Source organism: Sarcophilus harrisii, chromosome 2 (assembly GCF_902635505.1).
Source record: "Sarcophilus harrisii chromosome 2, mSarHar1.11, whole genome shotgun sequence".
Classification (NCBI taxonomy): domain Eukaryota; kingdom Metazoa; phylum Chordata; class Mammalia; order Dasyuromorphia; family Dasyuridae; genus Sarcophilus; species Sarcophilus harrisii.
Window position 1 is genome coordinate 578,213,294 of NC_045427.1, and position 18,442 is coordinate 578,231,735.

The 18,442-nt window shown below is 34.8% G+C and overlaps 1 protein-coding gene across 1 annotated transcript in view; it reads left to right on the forward strand.

Moving 5' to 3' along the window:
• The window catches only part of PLPP4 (phospholipid phosphatase 4), a 175,928-nt gene extending 161,595 nt beyond the window's left edge, over positions 1–14,333 (forward strand). The window contains exon 7 of the mRNA XM_031955960.1: positions 13,710–14,333. Coding sequence (XP_031811820.1) covers positions 13,710–13,909 — 200 coding nt within the window. The 3' untranslated portion in view covers positions 13,910–14,333. The remainder of the gene's footprint in view (positions 1–13,709) is intronic.
• Positions 14,334–18,442: the final 4,109 nt, after the last annotated feature.

Genomic DNA, 18,442 nt, shown 5'->3' on the forward strand with positions numbered 1-18,442 from the left:
TTAGAGTTAATTCTCTATATATTTTGGAAATGAGGCCTTTATCAGAACCTTTGACTGTAAAAATATTTTCCCAGTTTATTGCTTCCCTTCTAATCTTGTCTGCATTAGTTTTGTTTGTACAAAACTTTTCAGTTTGGTATAATCGAAATTTTCTATTTTGTGATCAGTAATGATCTCTAGTTCTGCTTTGGTCATAAAGACCTTCCCCTTCCACAGGTCTGAGAGGTAAACCATCCTATGTTCCTCTAATTTATTAATAATTTCATTCTTTACGCCTAGGTCATGAACCCATTTTGACCTTATCTTGGTGTACGGCGTTAAGTATGGATCAATGCCTAGTTTCTGCCATATTAGTTTCCAATTTTCCCAGCAATTTTTATCAAACAGTAAGTTCTTATCCCAAAAGCTGGGATCTTTGGGTTTGTCAAAGACTAGGTTGCTATATTTGTTGACTGTTTTATCCCTTGAACCTAATCTATTCCACTGATCAACTAATCTGTTCCTTAGCCAATACCAAATAGTTTTGGTAACTGCTGCTCTATAATATAATTTTAGATCTGGTACAGCTAAGCCACCATCATTTGATTTTTTTTTCATTAATTCCCTTGAAATTCTTGACCTTTTGTTTTTCCATATGAACTTTGTAGTTATTTTTCTAGGTCATTAAAATAGTTTTTTGGGAGTCTGATTGGTATAGTGCTAAATAAATAGATTAGTTTAGGTAATATTGTCATCTTTATTATATTTGCTCGCCCTATTCAAGAGCATTTAATATTTTTCCAATTGGTTAGATCAGACTTAATTTGTGTGAAAAGTGGTCTGTAATTAGGCGTTTGCCTTAACAAACAGCTAATAAATCACTAAAATTGGATTTGAACTCACATCCTCCTGCCTCCAGGGTCAATACTCTATTGCACCACCTAGCTGCTGCACCTACATACAAATCTGAAACTTGGGCTATTGACCTTCTATTTCAATACTTAATCAAATGAATCTTTTAATTAAAAACAAAATGCTGTCTCCTCTCTCCCAGTCTCTGTTCCTTAATATTTCTTTCCCTTTCATAACCAGAAAGCCACCCCTAGTAGCAAGGAATAAAAATAAAGGAGGGAAGGGAGGCAGTTCAGCAAAACTTACCAACACATGTGCCATAGCCAATAGTATATGTTGTGATCCATAGTCCTTCAGCCTAGCAAAGAAAGAAGGAAAGTTCTTCTAAGCATCTCTTCCTTGGGACCAAATTTGGTCATTATAATTATATAGTAGTCATTTTAGGGTTTTTTTTTCCCATTGGAAACATTCCACTGGGCTTTGCCTCTCTCATTTACATTGTTGCAGTTGGTTTAATGCTTTTCTTGTTCTTCTCACTTCACTTTGTATCATTCTATATATGGTTTCTCATGCGCCTCTGTGTTCTTTGTATTCAGTATCTGTTCCAGGAAATATTCCATGATTTCAGATTGGCATCTGCTTCATTTATCTACGTTACTAAAATATTTGAACTCCATTATACAACTCCATTATACATTATACAAATCCCAAAGAATTCAAGATAAACTAAGGATTTGATGATTACAACAAAATGTTCTGGGTAAATTCCGAAGATGAGAGGCAACATGATAAAATGGATTTGGAATCAAGATCTTAGTTCACATACTAGCTTTGGCATTTACTAATTTGTGATTGGTTTTTTGGTGCTTCACTCTAAACTTGTTTCTTCTTCTGTGAAATGAGGAAAAGATTGCTTGCCCTATGTAGCAGTGACATGTCTTGAAAAGAGTACTGGATTTGGTTTTAGAAGATGTGGGGTTTTAATCCTTTTTCTATTACCTCCATGATTCTGTGCAAGTCATTTAATTTCTCTTAGTTTCAGTTTTCTTATCTGTAAAATAAGAGAAGCTAGTATAGATAATCGCAAAGACTCTTCCTGGATGGAATGTAGCCTCATTCCCAAACCTATTGAATGAGCTTTTGTTGTTTGGTCATTTTCCTTCATATCTAATTTTTGTGACCTTATTTGGGATTTTCTTGGTGAAAATATTGGAGTGCTTTGCCCTTTCCTTCTGCAGCTCATTTTACAAATGAAGAAACTGAGGTAAACAGGCTTAAGTGACTTAGTAAGTGTGAAAGGTCATATTAGAACTCAGGAAGATGAGTTCCCAACACTCCGTCCACGTGTCACTTCGTTGCCCTATTTGCATGAGTTTCTTTCCTTATTGATGGAGATCACATCCTGTGAGGAGCCAGGTGGAGCTGATCTTTACCAATAAAGAGAGGGACCCCACTTCTGGCCAAAATGGCAGAGAAGATGCATACATCTACTTAAGCTCCACATTTTCTCTCAGAATTTATTTCATGATAAGCCTTGGAATTAGTGCTTGACTGAAAAAACCCACAAATAATTAGCAAGAGAAGATATCTTCAAAATTTGCCAGAAAAGGTCTATTTGTGCTCATGGTGGGGATGGTTAGATTGGGCACAAACTGAAGGCAGGCAGTGGCAGCACAGCAGACAGAGTAAGGCAGGCAGCTCACAGCTGAGCAGACCAGAGGGGAGTGGGGTGTGATCTCAGCCATTTCTGCAGGGAGAGCTTTACTACAATGTTGGCTACTTTGCCCTGGCAGCAAACCAGTAGACAAGCAGAGAAGCTAAAAACACAAGGGGTGAAGACTATAACCCTTGAAAAGCTAGTGTCTCTTGGGAACTGGCCACACCCACCAGCAGTGTCTCAGCACACTCTCAGATTCTCAGAGTCTCAGAGAGCAGATGCAGTGCAGCCATTGCTGTCCTGCTAGTGCCTCACTGCTGCCCCCACAGTCTGTAGAGGAAGCTTGGTAATACCATCTAGCCCCCACAAAAAAAGCAGACTGCATTTGTTTTTTTGCTAGTTTGTTTTCTTTGACAAAATGAGCAAAAAATTAAAATGAACTCTAACTATTGATAGCACCTATATGGATAGAGAGCAGACTTTAAACCCTGAGGAGACTAAAAACAGACTGTCTCCAGATGAATCCCCAAAGGGAGATATGATCTGGTCGTCAACACACAAGACTCTTATAGAAGAAATTAAAAAGGCTCTCATAAGAGAGCTAGAAGAAAAATGGGAAAAGGAAAGGGAAGCTTGGCAAGAGAGTCTGGATAAGTCATCCCACTCATTTAAAGATAGAGTGGATAAATAAATCAAATCCTTAAAAAACAGAATTAGTGAGTTAAAAAAAGAATATAGCTCTTTAAAAAATAAAATTCGCAAAATGGAAAAAAATTATGTAGAACAAAACAACTCACTTAAAAACTCAATTGGACAATTAGAAAAAGATATTAAAAAGTGAGTGAAGAAAATAATTCATTAAAAATCAGAATTGAACAAATGAAATTGAATGATTTGAGGAAACACCAAGAATCAGTCGAGCAAAACCGAAAAAATGAAACAATGGGAAAAAATGTCAAAGACCTTCTTGGGAAAACAACAGACCTGGAAAATAGATGTAAGAGAGAGAATCTGAGAATCACTGGACTTCCTGAAAATTATGATTTAAAAAAAGAGCCTGGACACTATTTTCCAGGAAATTATCAAAGAGAACTGCCCAGATATAGAAGCAGAGTGTAAAATAGACATTGAAAGAATTCATCATCACCTACTAAAAGGGACCCTAAAATCAAAACTCCAAGAAATATAGTGGCCAAATTCCAAAACTATCAGACAAAGAAAAAAATACTGCAAGCTTCTAGAAAAAAACAATTCAAATATAGAGGAGCCACAATAAGGATTACTCAGGATCTAGCAACATCCACATTAACGGATCAAAGGGCCTGGAATATGTTATTCTGAAGGAACTTGGTATGCAACCAAAAATAACTTACCCAGTCAAAATGAGCATCTTTTTCCAGGGAAGAAGATGGACATTCAACAAAATAAATTAATTTCATCTATTTTTGATAAAAAAAAAACCGGAACTAAACAAAAAGTTTGAACTACAAATATAGAACTCAAGATAAACCTAAAAAGGTAAAAAGAAATTTCGGGAACTATATTTCTGCCATAAAGATATATAAAGAACACATGTATACTCTGTTCTAGAAACTAGATGATGGAAAGGAAATTATACCTGGAAAAGGGTAAAGTGGGGGTACTACCTCTCACAAAGAGGGAAAGGAAACCTATTATATTTGAGAGAAAGAGTGGAGGGGGGTGAACATAATGTGTATCTTACTACCATCAGAATTGGCTTAAAGAAAAAAAATATTAGACATATTCGATTTATGGTGAAACTTCTCCCACCTCGCTGAAAAGTGGGAGGGGAAAAGCAAAAAGGGAAGTAATAAGCTAAGTGGAAGGGGATACATAAATTGTGAGGAAAAGGGTTAAGATAGGGGGAGGAACTCTAAGGTAGGGGGAGGGATACTAAAAAGGGAGGGCTGTGAGAAGCAAGTGGTGCTCACAAGTTTAATACTGGGAAGGGGGGTAAGAGGGAAGGAATGGAGAAAAGCATAAGCAGGGGTTAACAAGATGGCATGTAATACAGAATACGTAATTTTAACCATAAATGTGAATGGGGTAAACCCCACCATAAAGAGGAAGCTATTAGCAGACTGGATTAAAAGCCAGAATCCTACAATGTGTTGTTTACAGGAAACAAACTTGAAGCAGGGCAATACATACAGAGTAAAAGTAAAATGTTGGAGCAGAATAGTGGGAGATCTCAACCTTGCACTCTCAGAATTGGATAAATCAAACCACAAAATAAATAAGAAAGAAGTCAAAGAAGTAAATAGAATACTAGAAAAGTTAGATATGATAGATCTTTGGAGAAAACTAAATGAAGACAGAAAGGAGTACACTTTCTTCTCAGCAATTCATGGAATCTATACAAAAATTGACTCATCCACTCATATGAGAGAGTGTTTCAAATCACTATTGATAAGAGAAATGCAAATTAAGACAACTCTCAGATACTACTACACACATGTCAGATTGGCTAAAATGACAGGAAAAAATAATGATGAATGTTGGAAGGGATGTGGGAAACCTGGGACACTGATGCATTGTTGGTGGAGTTGTGAACAAATCCAATCATTCTGGAAAGCAATCTGGAATTATGCCCCAAAAGTTACCAAATTGTGCATACCCTTTGATCCAGCAGTGCTACTACTGGGCTTATATCCTAAAGAAATACTAAAGAAAGGAAAGGGACCTGTATGTGCCAAAATGTTTGTGGCAGCCCTTTTTGTAGTGGCTAGAAACTGGAAAATGAATGGATGCCCATCAATTGGAGAATGGTTGGGTAAATTGTGGTATATGAATGTTATGGAATATTATCTGTAAGAAATGACCAGCAGGATGAATACAGAGAGGATTGGAGAGACTTACATGAACTGATGCTAAGTGAAATGAGCAGAATCAGGAAATCATTATACACTTCAACAACAATACTGTATGAGTATGTATTCTGATGGAAGTGGATTTCTTCAACAAAGAGAAAATCTAATTCAATTCCAGTTGATCAATGATGGACAGAATTAGCTACACCCAGAGAAGGAACACTGGGAAATGAGTGTGAACTGTTTGCATTTTTGTTTTTCTTCTCAGGTTATTTTTACCTTCTGAATCCAATTCTTCCTGTACAACAAGAGAATTGTTAGGTTCTGCACACATATATTGTATCTAGTATATACTATAACATATTTAACATGTATAAGACAGCCTGCCTTCTAGGGGAGAGGGTGAAGAGAGGGAAGGGAAAAGTTGGAACAGAAGTGAGTGCAAGGGATAATGTTGTGAAAAATTACCCAGGCATATGTACTGTCAAAAAGTTATCAAAAAATAAAATAAAATACATTTCCATATTAAAAAAGAGAGAGAGAGACCCACAATAATGGGCTTTATGAGTGGGGTTACAATCCAATTAGAAGAAAACTTTGTGATGGTTAAATTAATTACTATAACCTCCCCATGTGGCATTATTATGAAAATCAAATGAGCAATAAAGAAAGTGAGATGAAAAGGGAGAAAGAAGCTAAGTGCCTTAGTGGACAGAGTACTGGGGTTGGAGGCAGGAAGGTGGAATTCAAATCCAGATCTACATACTTATTAACTATATGACTCTGGGCAAGTCACTTAAACTTTTATTTGCCTCAGATTCTTCATCCATATAAAGGGGATTATAATAATGCCTATCTCCCAGAATTGCTGTAAGAATTAAATAAGTTAATAATTATAAATTACTTAGTACCATGACTGACATACAAGCACTATGTAAATGTTAACTAGTAGTAGTAATTGTAGTCATAGTAATAGTAACAGTAGCAGCAGCAGCAGTAGTAGCAATAGTAGTAGCAGCAGTAATGGTAAGAGTTATAATAGCAATAGCAATAGTAGCAATAATAGTAGTGGTAGGAGAAGTAATAGTAGTAGAAGAAGTAGTAGTAGCAATAGCAATAATAGTAGTAATAGTAATAGCAGCAGCAGTAGCAGTTGTCACAATAGTAGTAGCAGTAGCAGCAGAGCAAGATTATTATTGTTAATAGCAGTTTTCTCATTATCTTTGCTATTCTAAACTACTGGAGCATTTGCTTCTTCAGCCCTAGGGATAAAAAAGGAAATTATGCAAATATTAATTTTTTTTAAGGTGATTTTATCCTCAGAATAATCTAATTGACCTTGTTTCTAAAAGTCTTATGATGACACTCCTTTTTTTAAGGTGCTGTCATACTTACTAAAGAATCAGTAGCAGCCATAACAAATATGCAAAAATGAAAAGTATCTGTGATTTAACTTAAAGGAAGGGCTTCTGGCATAGAAACTTCCTCTGTCAAGGAGGATCACAGGCTTTCTCTAAGGATCAATAGATCAATTCCAGAGAGTTGTCTGGGATACATTTTTTTAAGGGTCACACAGCTAGTAAGTTTCAAAGGTGGGGTCTGACTAAAAGTGTGACTTTTTTTTTTTTTTTGTTAAAATAATCTCTTTCTTCTTTGCTCAAGCAAAACTATGTCTCCAATCTTTTCCCTGGATTAAAAGGTCAAGAAATTATGAAACCTTGAAAGAATCACTTAAATTCTTTAGGGCTCAATTTTTCCACCTATAAAATGGGCATTTGGTTTTTAAGGACCACCTCAACTCTAGGCATCAGGATATAATGGAGAGTGTTGGATTTGAAGTTAAAAGAGCTTAAATTCTAGCCATTCCACTTCCTACCTGTATGGTCTTCCATAAGGACTTTTGCTAAGTTGACCTCTTTCCTCATTTGTAAATAAAGGGGTGTGGTGGTCTCAGGGGTACAGCTTCAAATCTAAAACCCTATGACCTTTGGAATGATAGCCTAGTATTAAAAGTGTTGCTAGGAGAATTGATTATGCTCACCCATTTTTCTTTGTTATAAGGGAAGTCATCTAGGGAATATAATTTGGAAATGATTGTCCCCAGACAAAATTTATCAATAAAACTTTTAAAAACAGAACAATCAATCTTAAGAAAATCTAAATTGAGATTTATATAATTCTTTTCTTCACAATATAGTTATTAAGGAATTTTCCACCATTTTCCTTTTTCTTTTGTTTGTGTTTCCCAGTAGAAATGGGAAGATTTCTTCTTTATTCAGACTACTTCCTCTGATCATATACTGAGAATGGATAAAATTGTCCGTATAAATAATGTAGCTAATAGTTTTATTATGATTTTGTAAAAAATATTAAATATTATTTCATGTAAACCAAATTTTAATTAACATAATAAAATGCTCGTCATAAGTAGGAATTTTAGAGTTCAAGTAGGTAATAAAGTAACAGATATTATATCTAGCCTAAACTAATTCTGAAACCTTTCCAAGGGATGCTTAAGCTGTCTCTAACTTGATTGATATGATAGTGAAGATGGCATAAATATACACACATTACACTTTTGTTAGTTGAGTTTAGTGAAAGAGGGGCAGAAGTCAGAATATAAGGAGATAAAAGTCAGAGAAGAAATGTAGATGATAAAGCTCACTATCCTTTAAAAAGTTTGGGCAAAAAAAAGAGCAAAGGGAAAGAATAAATGATAGCTTGAGGGATGGTTTGGTCAAAGGAAATGATTTTTTTGGTCCTTTTTTCTATTTTTCTTCTTTTTAGGAAAATGGTATCCTGAGCTTAGTTCTTAACTAAAGGGTAAAAAAAATAAGAGAATGAATTGTCACATATTTCTATTAATTACTATTCTTCTGGTCTTTCAAACCAAGAGGACTTGGGTTTTAATTTTGTTTATGACACATTTTATCTTTGTAACTAGGCAATTCATTTATTCTATAAGTCCTCTAGAAACCTCTTTAAGACTTTCACATTTAGAGGAGGAAGAAATTTGTGACCAAAGATGAACTAGAAACCATCAGTGATCATAAAATAGAAAATTTTGATTATATCAAATTAAAAAGCCTTTGTACAAATAAAACTAATGCAAACAAGATTAGAAGGGAAGCAACAAACTGGGAAAACATCTTCACAGTTAAAGGTTCTGATAAAAGCCTCATTTCCAAAATATATAGAGAATTGACTCTAATTTATAAGAAATCAAGCCAAAACACTGGGAAATGAATGCAAACTGTTTGCATTTTTGTTTTTCTTCCCGGGTTATTTTTACCTTCTGAATCCAATTCTCCCTGTGCAACAAGAAAACTGTTTGGATCTGCACACATACATTGTATCTAGGATATACTAGGACATATTCAACATATATATAGGACTGCTTGCCATCTAGGGAGGGGTGGAGGTGGAGGGAAAAATCGAACAGAAGTGAGTGCAAGGGATAATGTTGTAAAAAAAAAATTACCCTGGCATGGATTCTGTCAATAAAAAGTTACTATTAAAAAAAAAGAAAAAAGAAAAAGAAAATTGCAAAAAAAAAAAAAAAGAAATCAAGCCATTCTCCAATTGATAAATGGTCAAAAGATATGAACAGACAATTTTCAGATGATGAAATTGAAACTATTTCCACTCATATGAAAGAGTGTTCCAAATCACTATTGATCAGAGAAATGCAAATTAAGACAACTCTGAGATACCACTATACACCTGTCAGATTGGCTAAGATGACAGGAAAAAATAATGATGAATGCGGGAAAACTGGGACACTGATGCATTGTTGGTGGAGTTGTGAATGAATCCAGCCGTTCTGGAGAACAATCTGGAATTATGCCCAAAAAGTTATCAAACTGTGCATACCCTTTGACCCATCAGTGTTTTTACTGGGCTTATACCCCAAAGAGATACTAAAGAAGGGAAAGGGACCTGTATGTGCCAAAATGTTTGTGGCAGCCCTGTTTGTAGTGGCCAGAAGCTGGAAAATGAATGGATGCCCATCAATTAGAGAATGGTTGGGTAAATTGTGGTATATGAATGTTATGGAATATTATTGTTCTGTAAGAAATGACCAGCAGGATGAATACAGAGAGGCTTGGCAAGATTTACATGAACTGATGCTGAGTGAAATGAGCAGAACCAGGAGATCATTATATACTTCAACAATGATACTGTATGAGGATGTAATCTGACAGAAGTGGATTTCTTCGACAAAGAGATCTAACTCAGTTTCAATTGATCAATGCTGGACAGAAGCAGCTACACCCAAAGAAAGAATACTGGGAAATGAATGTAAACTGTTTGCATTTTTGTTTGTCTTCCCGGGTTATTTCTACCTTCAGAATCCAATTCTTCCTATGCAACAAGAGAACTGTTTGGTTTTGCACACATATATTGTATCTAAGATATACTGCAACATATTCAACATATATAGGACTGCTTGCCATCTGGGGGAGAGGGTGGAGGGAGAGAGGGGGAAAATCAGAACAGAAGTGAGTGCAAGGGATAATGCTGTAAAAAATTACCCTGGCATGGGTCCTGGCAATAAAAAGTTATTATAATAAAAAAATAAATTTAAAAAAAAGCCTTTGACATTTAGAGGTGTTGGCCTCCACTGGTGGAGCACATTTCCTCATGTTTAAATTCTTTATATCCAAGAAATCATAAGGTCAGTACATATTTCTATGTCCTCTTCCTTCAAGACACCCATCAGGTGGTGATTATTAGTACTTCATTCTTAAAGAGGACCAAGGATATCACGATACTAATGTCTTGACTTGTGAATGAACTGGGTTCAAGTGACGAAGAATTATGCAAAGTCATAAGGCTCACTCTCTCCTCCAATCATCTCATTCTCCAGTAGCACAATCTTCCTTCTTGACACCTTCTCTTGATTCCACCCTTTCCCAGTTTAGTATCACTTCTTATTATTGCCTAGATCACTGAAATACCATAATTATTTTTTTCATATTAAGCTGTATATTCCTATATGAGCCCATGAACTATGCTATTTTTGTATTCCTAGGATCTAGGACACTGAATTTTATGGATAATTGGGTAGTAGAATGGATAAAACATTCAAATTGATGTCAAAAAGATCTGTTTGAATCTTTCCCAAGATGCTTACTAGCTTTGTGACCATAGGAAAGCCACTTAATTTCTTTCAAATTCAATTTCTACAGCTATCAAATGAAGATAATAGTGCTTACTTTACTCGATTGTTGAGAGAATCAAATAATATTACAAATACATATATGTATATACACAGCACTTTAAAAATTTTAATGCTATATAAATACTGACTATCTGATATTATTTAAAGGGTACTTAAAAGTCTGTTGAATTGCATTTAAATTAATGACTAAACAATTATTTATACTTTGAACACTAAGCAAAGTGTCTGACACAAGTTGAATTTATGTTAAATTACCATTCCCTTCCACGGATACTGCCAAGCTCTTGGGTATACTATACCCACAAAGTCAGTCAATTGAGCAATAGTATGACTGTCAAGTAAAAGGGAATTATAATGTTTAGTATGGAGAAACTTATCTAGTTGTGTAGAAAGGGAGACCAAAAGTATCACAATAGCAGTCTTCTCAAAATTTCTTTTCAAAGAAAGACCTTCAATGTCCCATGAATGTGTGAATTTTCAAAATAAGTTTTATTGATTTTTATATCAATTATCTCTGAATATTTGCTCATCCCCAACTGACATGGTGAATTAACCCTTTCTTTTTAACAAAGAAAAGCTGTTTAAAATGAAAACTGTTACAGAAATTGAGCCTTAAAGTGTGACATCATGCCCTCATAGCCTCCTGCCTCCCTGCCAAAGAAGGATAATGGGACCATGTTTTTAAAGAAAATAAACAATATTGTTTTAAGTCCAAAAGGTGGTCTCTACAGTGCTGTTCACAAGGTAACCCATTTCTCACTTGGCTCAGCGAGACTTCATGAAATTGTTGTCGCTCCTCTGACTCAGAAATAATTTTTTCTCTTTGGATTTCTCATATTTTGCATACATCTCTCAGATGAACTTACATTTTTTATTTCTCTCTTATTTAAAATTATATTAAAATATTTCATTAAGTTTCTCTGATAAGGGTATGCTATCAAAAGTAATTGATTCAAATGTATTAGAATGGTCATTTTCTAATAATTATTCCATGTAAATGAATAAACCGTTCAAAAAGGAAGAAATATAAACTATCAACAGCTACATAAAAATACTCCAAATCACTGATAGAGAAATATAAATTAAGGTTTTAACCCACATCTATCATATTGGAAATAGAGACATAAAAAAAATTATCATTGTTGGTAGGATAGCAGAAAGATCTTTGAATTGTTGGTGGAATTGTAAATCCTGCTCTCTGGGATCAAGTGGATCAAATCTATTCCCTTTTCTGCATGAAATGTGTGCAAAGAATGTTGGGAATCTTCTTTGTTTCTGTCTCTGTCCTTCTCTGCTTCTCTGTCGCTCTCTCTCTTGGTCTCTATCTTTGTCTCCACTTTTTTTCTGGCTTTGTCTATTTTTGTATTTGTATTTTGTTTTTGTATTTCTGTCACCATCTCTGTCTCTTTGTCTTGTCACTTTCTGTCTCTCTCCTCTCCCCACCTAAGACTTCTTTTCTCCTGGTTTCCTTTCATCTTTACATTCAAGTACTCAAGTTTTTTTGTCATCCTGTTAGTTGACTGAAGTTCTTGGTGCTCAGAATCAAACACAATATTTGAGTTCTGATGAGGGCAGAGTACATTGAGACTATCTTCTTAATTCTGGAAACTCTATCCTCTTGATGAAATCTGAGATCACCTTAGATGAAGTCTGATATACTACTGACCCATGTTGACTTTGCAGTCCACTGAAACCCCTAGATCCTCTTCAGAACAATTACTATGTATCCTTATCTGTGGCATATTATACTTGCAAAGTTGATTTTTTATACCCTGATTCATTACTTTATAAAATTCTGCCGTGTTGACATCGAGTCATTAACTGCTTCTGAGTTCAGGTATCCATCCAGTTCAGATTGTATCATCACCTGGTCCACATATCTCTACCTCCTCTATCAGAAAAAAATAGATAATTTATCAAAAGCTTGACTAAAATCTAGGTAACCATAATTCTTGTCATCTACTAGTTCAGCAATCTTATCAAAAAAGGAAGTCAGGTTATTCTAGCCTGATCTGTTCTTGACAAAATCTTTTTGGCTCAAATTCATTTTTAATCACCAATTCCTTTTCTAGATAGTTGCCAACCATCTATTTAATGATCTATTTTATCATTTCATGAAGCGTCTATGAAGAATTGGCAGCCTAAACTACATTCTGGAGAGATGGTTAACTTTAATAGCAGAAGAGAGGAGAAATAAAAAGTAATAGCAGTTTATTTCCTTCAATACTCAACTTAATTCTTCTCTTGAAGAACTATATGAAAAGGATTCTTGAGAGACTTTAATCAGTGTAATGTGTTTAATGGTGTATTTGTGTTTCCAGGAATGAAGAAAAATCATCTACTATCAAAGTGGGTTCAAAGTGACTAACTATAGACTTTCTCATCACCAAAATATAACATATAAATATCTATATTTAACTTAATATTACCTTAATTACTAACAAATTATATATTCAATATCATTGATATTTATTTAATTATAGGAAATTAAGAGATTTAGTATATAGATTTTATATAGAGAGGAATAATTGCTATTAGGAAATGAAGTTTCTCCAGTTTCTATGAAAAAATAATGAGTTGGAATGGGCGTTAGAACTGATTAATGAAAGAGATGTTGCAATATCATTCATTAATAATAAAATATAATAACTTAGACTAAGATTATTCTAGAATTTTCACTGATAGATTAAATATGAGAATGAGCAAATGATAATCTGAGGAATGACTGATAAGTATGTTAGACGTCACAAACCATGCAAGATAAATATAGATATTTCAACTATGTATAAAAGAAACGCAATTTTAAATATAGTTCTATTTTCTATTCTCTTTTTTTTAAAATGTGTTTGTTTGTTTTTTAAGTTCCTAATAAAAAGACATTTAAATTTTAAAAGTACTGTTTCCTGAAATCATCAAAATAAGAAAATGTATTTATGTTTCATGGTTTACAGAATAGATCATGTTATTTCATTTGATTCTCACAAAAACTTGTGAAGTAGGTATAGGTATCATCCCCTCATTTAAAGATGAGGAAATTGAGGTCCAGTCAAATTAAATGTTATACACGATTATACATCTAATGAATTCTCTGAGGTTTAGAACCAACCTCTTCATGATCCAAAATTTTAAGTCCTACTTCTTAATAAGATATAATTTGTTAGTATTGAAACATAATATGCTTCTTTAAAATTTTGTTTCTACCTAGATTCCTTTGTGGGTGGAGTCATTGGACTTATTTTCGCTTATGTTTGCTACAGACAGCACTATCCTCCTTTGGCTAACACGGCTTGTCATAAACCTTACGTCAGTCTCCGAATTCCGAGCTCCCTGAAGAAAGAAGAGAGACCCACAGCTGATAATACTTCTGGGATGCCACTGGAAGGAATAACAGAAGGACCAGTATGACTAGTACATAGGAACATCAAGACATTTTAGCCCTGATCACATTCTATATCTCCCTTCCTGCCCACTCCCATAATGTCATAGAAAAAGATTTCTTATAGTATGTTTGTCTTCTATTATTTTCTAAAGTTATCCTTTGAGTGATCTTCTTCTTGCTTCCATTTGGCATTTGGAGTCTACACTGTTTGTTTGAGATATCTATTTTTAACTTATTTGAGTTGGCAAAGAAAAACAATTTTTTTTGTTTTTTTAAGGGAGGAAAAAGCAAACAAACAAACAAAAATCTAGTACAGGTGTCAAAGAATGCATCCGAGTGTTACTGTGATGTCAGTTTCATTTGGCCAACTCATTTCTCTGAAGTGTTAGACGTAATGGTGACATTCTTGTGTTTTCATGCTTGTAAAACAATAAAATCTTCCACCTGAAATATCCTGTGCTCATCCTCCCATTTGGCAGCACTCTTCTGAGCTAACAAAGACAACATCATACTTTAGAGAACCTGGTTAGCCCGCCTCTGGCATGTCTGGATGTCTATTCTAGCACATGAAACCTTGGAAGATTTCTGAGTCATCGGATTGTTACAGCATCTGTTTCACAGATGGATCAGAAGGTTTTTGCTTTGGTTACAGCTTTTTCGGGGCTCTGTGAACCATTAACTTCAGAAGAAACTGGTATGGTGTAACTTTAAGAGTAAATCACCAGCTGCAATTTTTAAAAATGGACTAAAGAGTAAGAGAGAGAACCTCTGTGTTCTTGGGCTGGCAATTTTTTAGAATCCTTCATCCAATAATAAGTTACCTGAAATGTCTTATTTATGAGATCAAGATACCAATAACTGAGGTCACCATTCTCCACAGCTCTTTTCAGAAATTGCTGGTTTGTGTGACCATGCTGAACACAGTACCGTGATGTGCTGTTTGTTGTCCTTATTACTGAGCAAAAACAGATCCGTAAGGGAAAACTGAGCTAGGAACTCAAGGACACCAAATGAGAATGAGGCAGATCTGATTCTCCATAATGCTCTATGCCTTTTCAGATACATGGGACTTCAATGAGACTGTTGGCTTCTGCTTCCTGCTCAGTGAGGGTGTTTCAGAATGGTAATAACTCAAATAGCAGCCTAACAGAAGCATATGGATTCCTCCATTCATCCCCCGTTTTCTAAACACTTTTCAGGTTGTCTAGGCTCAGATGTCCATGTATGTACCTAGTCTAGAGCATAATGCTAATTCTTAACCATTTTAAGAGGTATTATTCCATTCAGCTTAGTACATTTGGGACATACCTTGTGGCTCCTATAACCATGAAATGCCAGTAAAACCATTAATGTCCAAAAAAGAATATAGGTTAACAAACTATGTTTTCAAAAGAGCTAAGCAGATTTATAAATTGATCCTTGACAGGGGGACAAGCTGCTGTCTCTATCAGCTGACTGGAGAGATCAAGAAGGATTTCTTCTCCCCTGTCTGCTTTGGGCTTTAAAATAACTAGAATGCATTGGCTGAACAAGCCATTTAGGTGAAAATAGTGCTGCCAGTTACAAATTATATTCCTTCTGCATTTGTATCACATCTGTAGTCATGCAGTGAGATGAGAATTCCTCTCAGGATGAGACACCTTGTAATTAACTGACTTTGGTCTGAAATCAATCTAGTGAATTCTTCAAAATATTTTCTCCATCAGAGTAGAAAAAAATTTTAAAAACCAAAAGAAAGCAATACACAGCAATTTATTTAGGCTAAATATCTAGAAAACTGTAAGACTAGGTAATTACATTTTGCTACATTGAGAGGCAGTTTAGAGTGGGTTTTGGCATTAGGAAGATCTGAATTCAGATTTAGCTGTTGACACATTCTAGTTAAGGAATTATTGGAAAGTTATTTATTTAATCTCTCAAAGTTACTAAACAACTCTGTAAGACTAAATTTCATATGAGTTGCTGACAGATATTGGTGGAGGGAATTTCCATACTAAGAGTTGCCTAGACTGATAAAATCCTTCTTTCTTCCTCTCAGAATTTTGAAAATTATGTTCAAATTTGATGAACAAAGGACATTCGATAGGATTTTCCAATTGGATGTGGCCAACAGAATCTACTTAATCTAGGATTTTGGATTAAGGACCATAAGGGAGTAAGTCTAACAAACAATGGTCCTCTACTTAGCAGGGACCTGAAATATTTACAATTTGATTAAGAGAGAAATGCACAAGCAACCTACTTATATTTTGGAGTGAATGGTCAGAAAGGATTTGAAAGCCAGCAAAGATTCAAGGACTTTTAATTGACATCATTTAATGGAAAGTCTTCAAAAAGCCCATGTAAGGGTTTGATTAAAGAGCAATTAAAGATGCAATGAGTATAATAATAGGAAACTTCAAGAAGGATCATTAGAAGCAATCATTACCAGCTTAAGCCGGCAAATTTGTGGCTCCATGTATTTTAATTTCATGCTCTATTAATGTGAAAGAATTGTAATGCTGTGTGCACCAATAAAACAGCACATGAATGTGGATTTTTGTACATTTGCAAATTTTATTTTTAGACATGAAATATTACTTAGTCTTTTTACTAATGAATTTAATATATAAAATATATTGCTTAAAATACTTTCTGTTACAAAAAGTAAGCAAGACAAGGGTTGAAGTTCACAGACAGTTATAGACTGAATCTCAGTAGGCATCTAAACCTCCTGAGGAGAAGGAGAAAGAGTGGTATCAAAAGATCAGTACTTTGAGTGAATAAGCTTGTAGAAAACTCTCACATAAATTCAACAGTGAATATTGGCTCCATATATTAACTGTCAATTTGGAAAAAAATGACCATAAAAGTCACCTATGCAGGACAGTAGGACTGACTGCTCCCAATTACTGCTATTAGAGAATGACTAAAATCTAAAAGAGTTTGAGAAGAGGACAGAAATATTTTTTGGCTGATAATTTTTAAAGCACTGGACATTTATTCAGAAGAGCTGAAGTATTTGCTGTCTTTTTGGTTGGTATAGTGGGTAATAGATCATTATGAAACAGAGGGCTCTGGAGCATTTCCCACATTAACTTTTTTATGAACTTGTATATTTTTATGAATTTTTCCTTCTATGGAGTCTGTTTCTATCTCTGTGTGTCCAGAAGACCAAAAGTTCCACTGGTTTCTGGGTAGTGGGTATCAATTGGAAATGCCTCTTGAATGGTCAGATTACTTTGAAAATTAGTGGCTGATGATAATGCAAACCCAATTGAATGAGATATTCTCACTCTTTTACAATGAAGAATTAGGATCAAAGATAGGTGACAATCTATCACAGAGATACCCTGGGGGGTCCTGCATCTGGACCTCACTTATACAGATTCAGATACTTAATTTTGCAAATATATACAAATAGAATTGGTTCATGCTAGCTATGAGTTGTTTAGGAGCAGAGATTTAATTTCACTATGTTTGATAAGAAATATCTCTAGTCAAAAACCAAGTTATTTGCCCAAGTTTCTTTCTCAGTCCTGATAGTTAGGTCCACTTAGGCAATGAAATCAAAGATCAGAATTTGCTTAGTGAGTAGAGAAACAGGGCAAGGCAGTTGAAAGTTTTTAAGGGTTATTTTTATCAAGGAACAAATTACTTTTTGCTCTAGGGATATTTCTATCTAAAGACTGGCTCCCAGAGTACCTTCTCCCTGGACAGGGATTGAAATGCACTGACGAATTTTCTCTCCTGCATTTGTCATTATAACAATTCCTTTCTTTAGTTCAGAAAACTGTCATAGAATTTCCTGAGCTACTGATAAGTGTTTGTTGATTTTATTTAAAGATGTTGCATCCTCGTGACATCTGTTATTTGTCAGTTAACTATCATTAATTAAGTATTTATTCTATATTCTATGCCAAGCACTCTGCTAAGTTCTGGAAATAGAAATACAAGCAGAAAGAAAAAACATCTCTTGCCCTCAGGAGGCTTACTTCTAATGATTTTATTATAGAGTGTGACCTTTTCAATACTTTCAATAACCTATTGCCAGAAACACCCCAAAGTAAAGAAAGCCCCAATTTTAATGTATTTTAACAATATAGGTCATTTATATCATTAGCAATAAAGTCAAAGGAATCTTAGGTATATAGTATAACACTTTATAAATATTTAATTGAGATTTGCAGTTTCAACTGCAGGTGAAAAAGGAGATCCTTTGCTTCAATTGCTGCAGCCTCAGTCAGACTGAGACCTGTTAAAGACCTTAGCTTCAAAAGGTCTCCCATTGCATCAGGGCCATCTCCAGGCATCCTGATTTATATCTTGCCACTTTCTAGGGGAGAAATGAGGCAGGTAACCTTGCACAGCCCTCCCTCACTTAAATCCAATTCACTTGCATGTCATAGCATCCCTTCTCTGATGTCATGGTCGTCTTTGAGAATGATAGACAAACAAGCATTGTTTAAGCACCTACTATTTGTCAGGCCCCATGTTGGGTAGTAGGTATACAAAGTCCCTTCCACCAAGAAACTTATACTCTCAGATCATAATAAACTGCATGAATATATGTCTCTTCT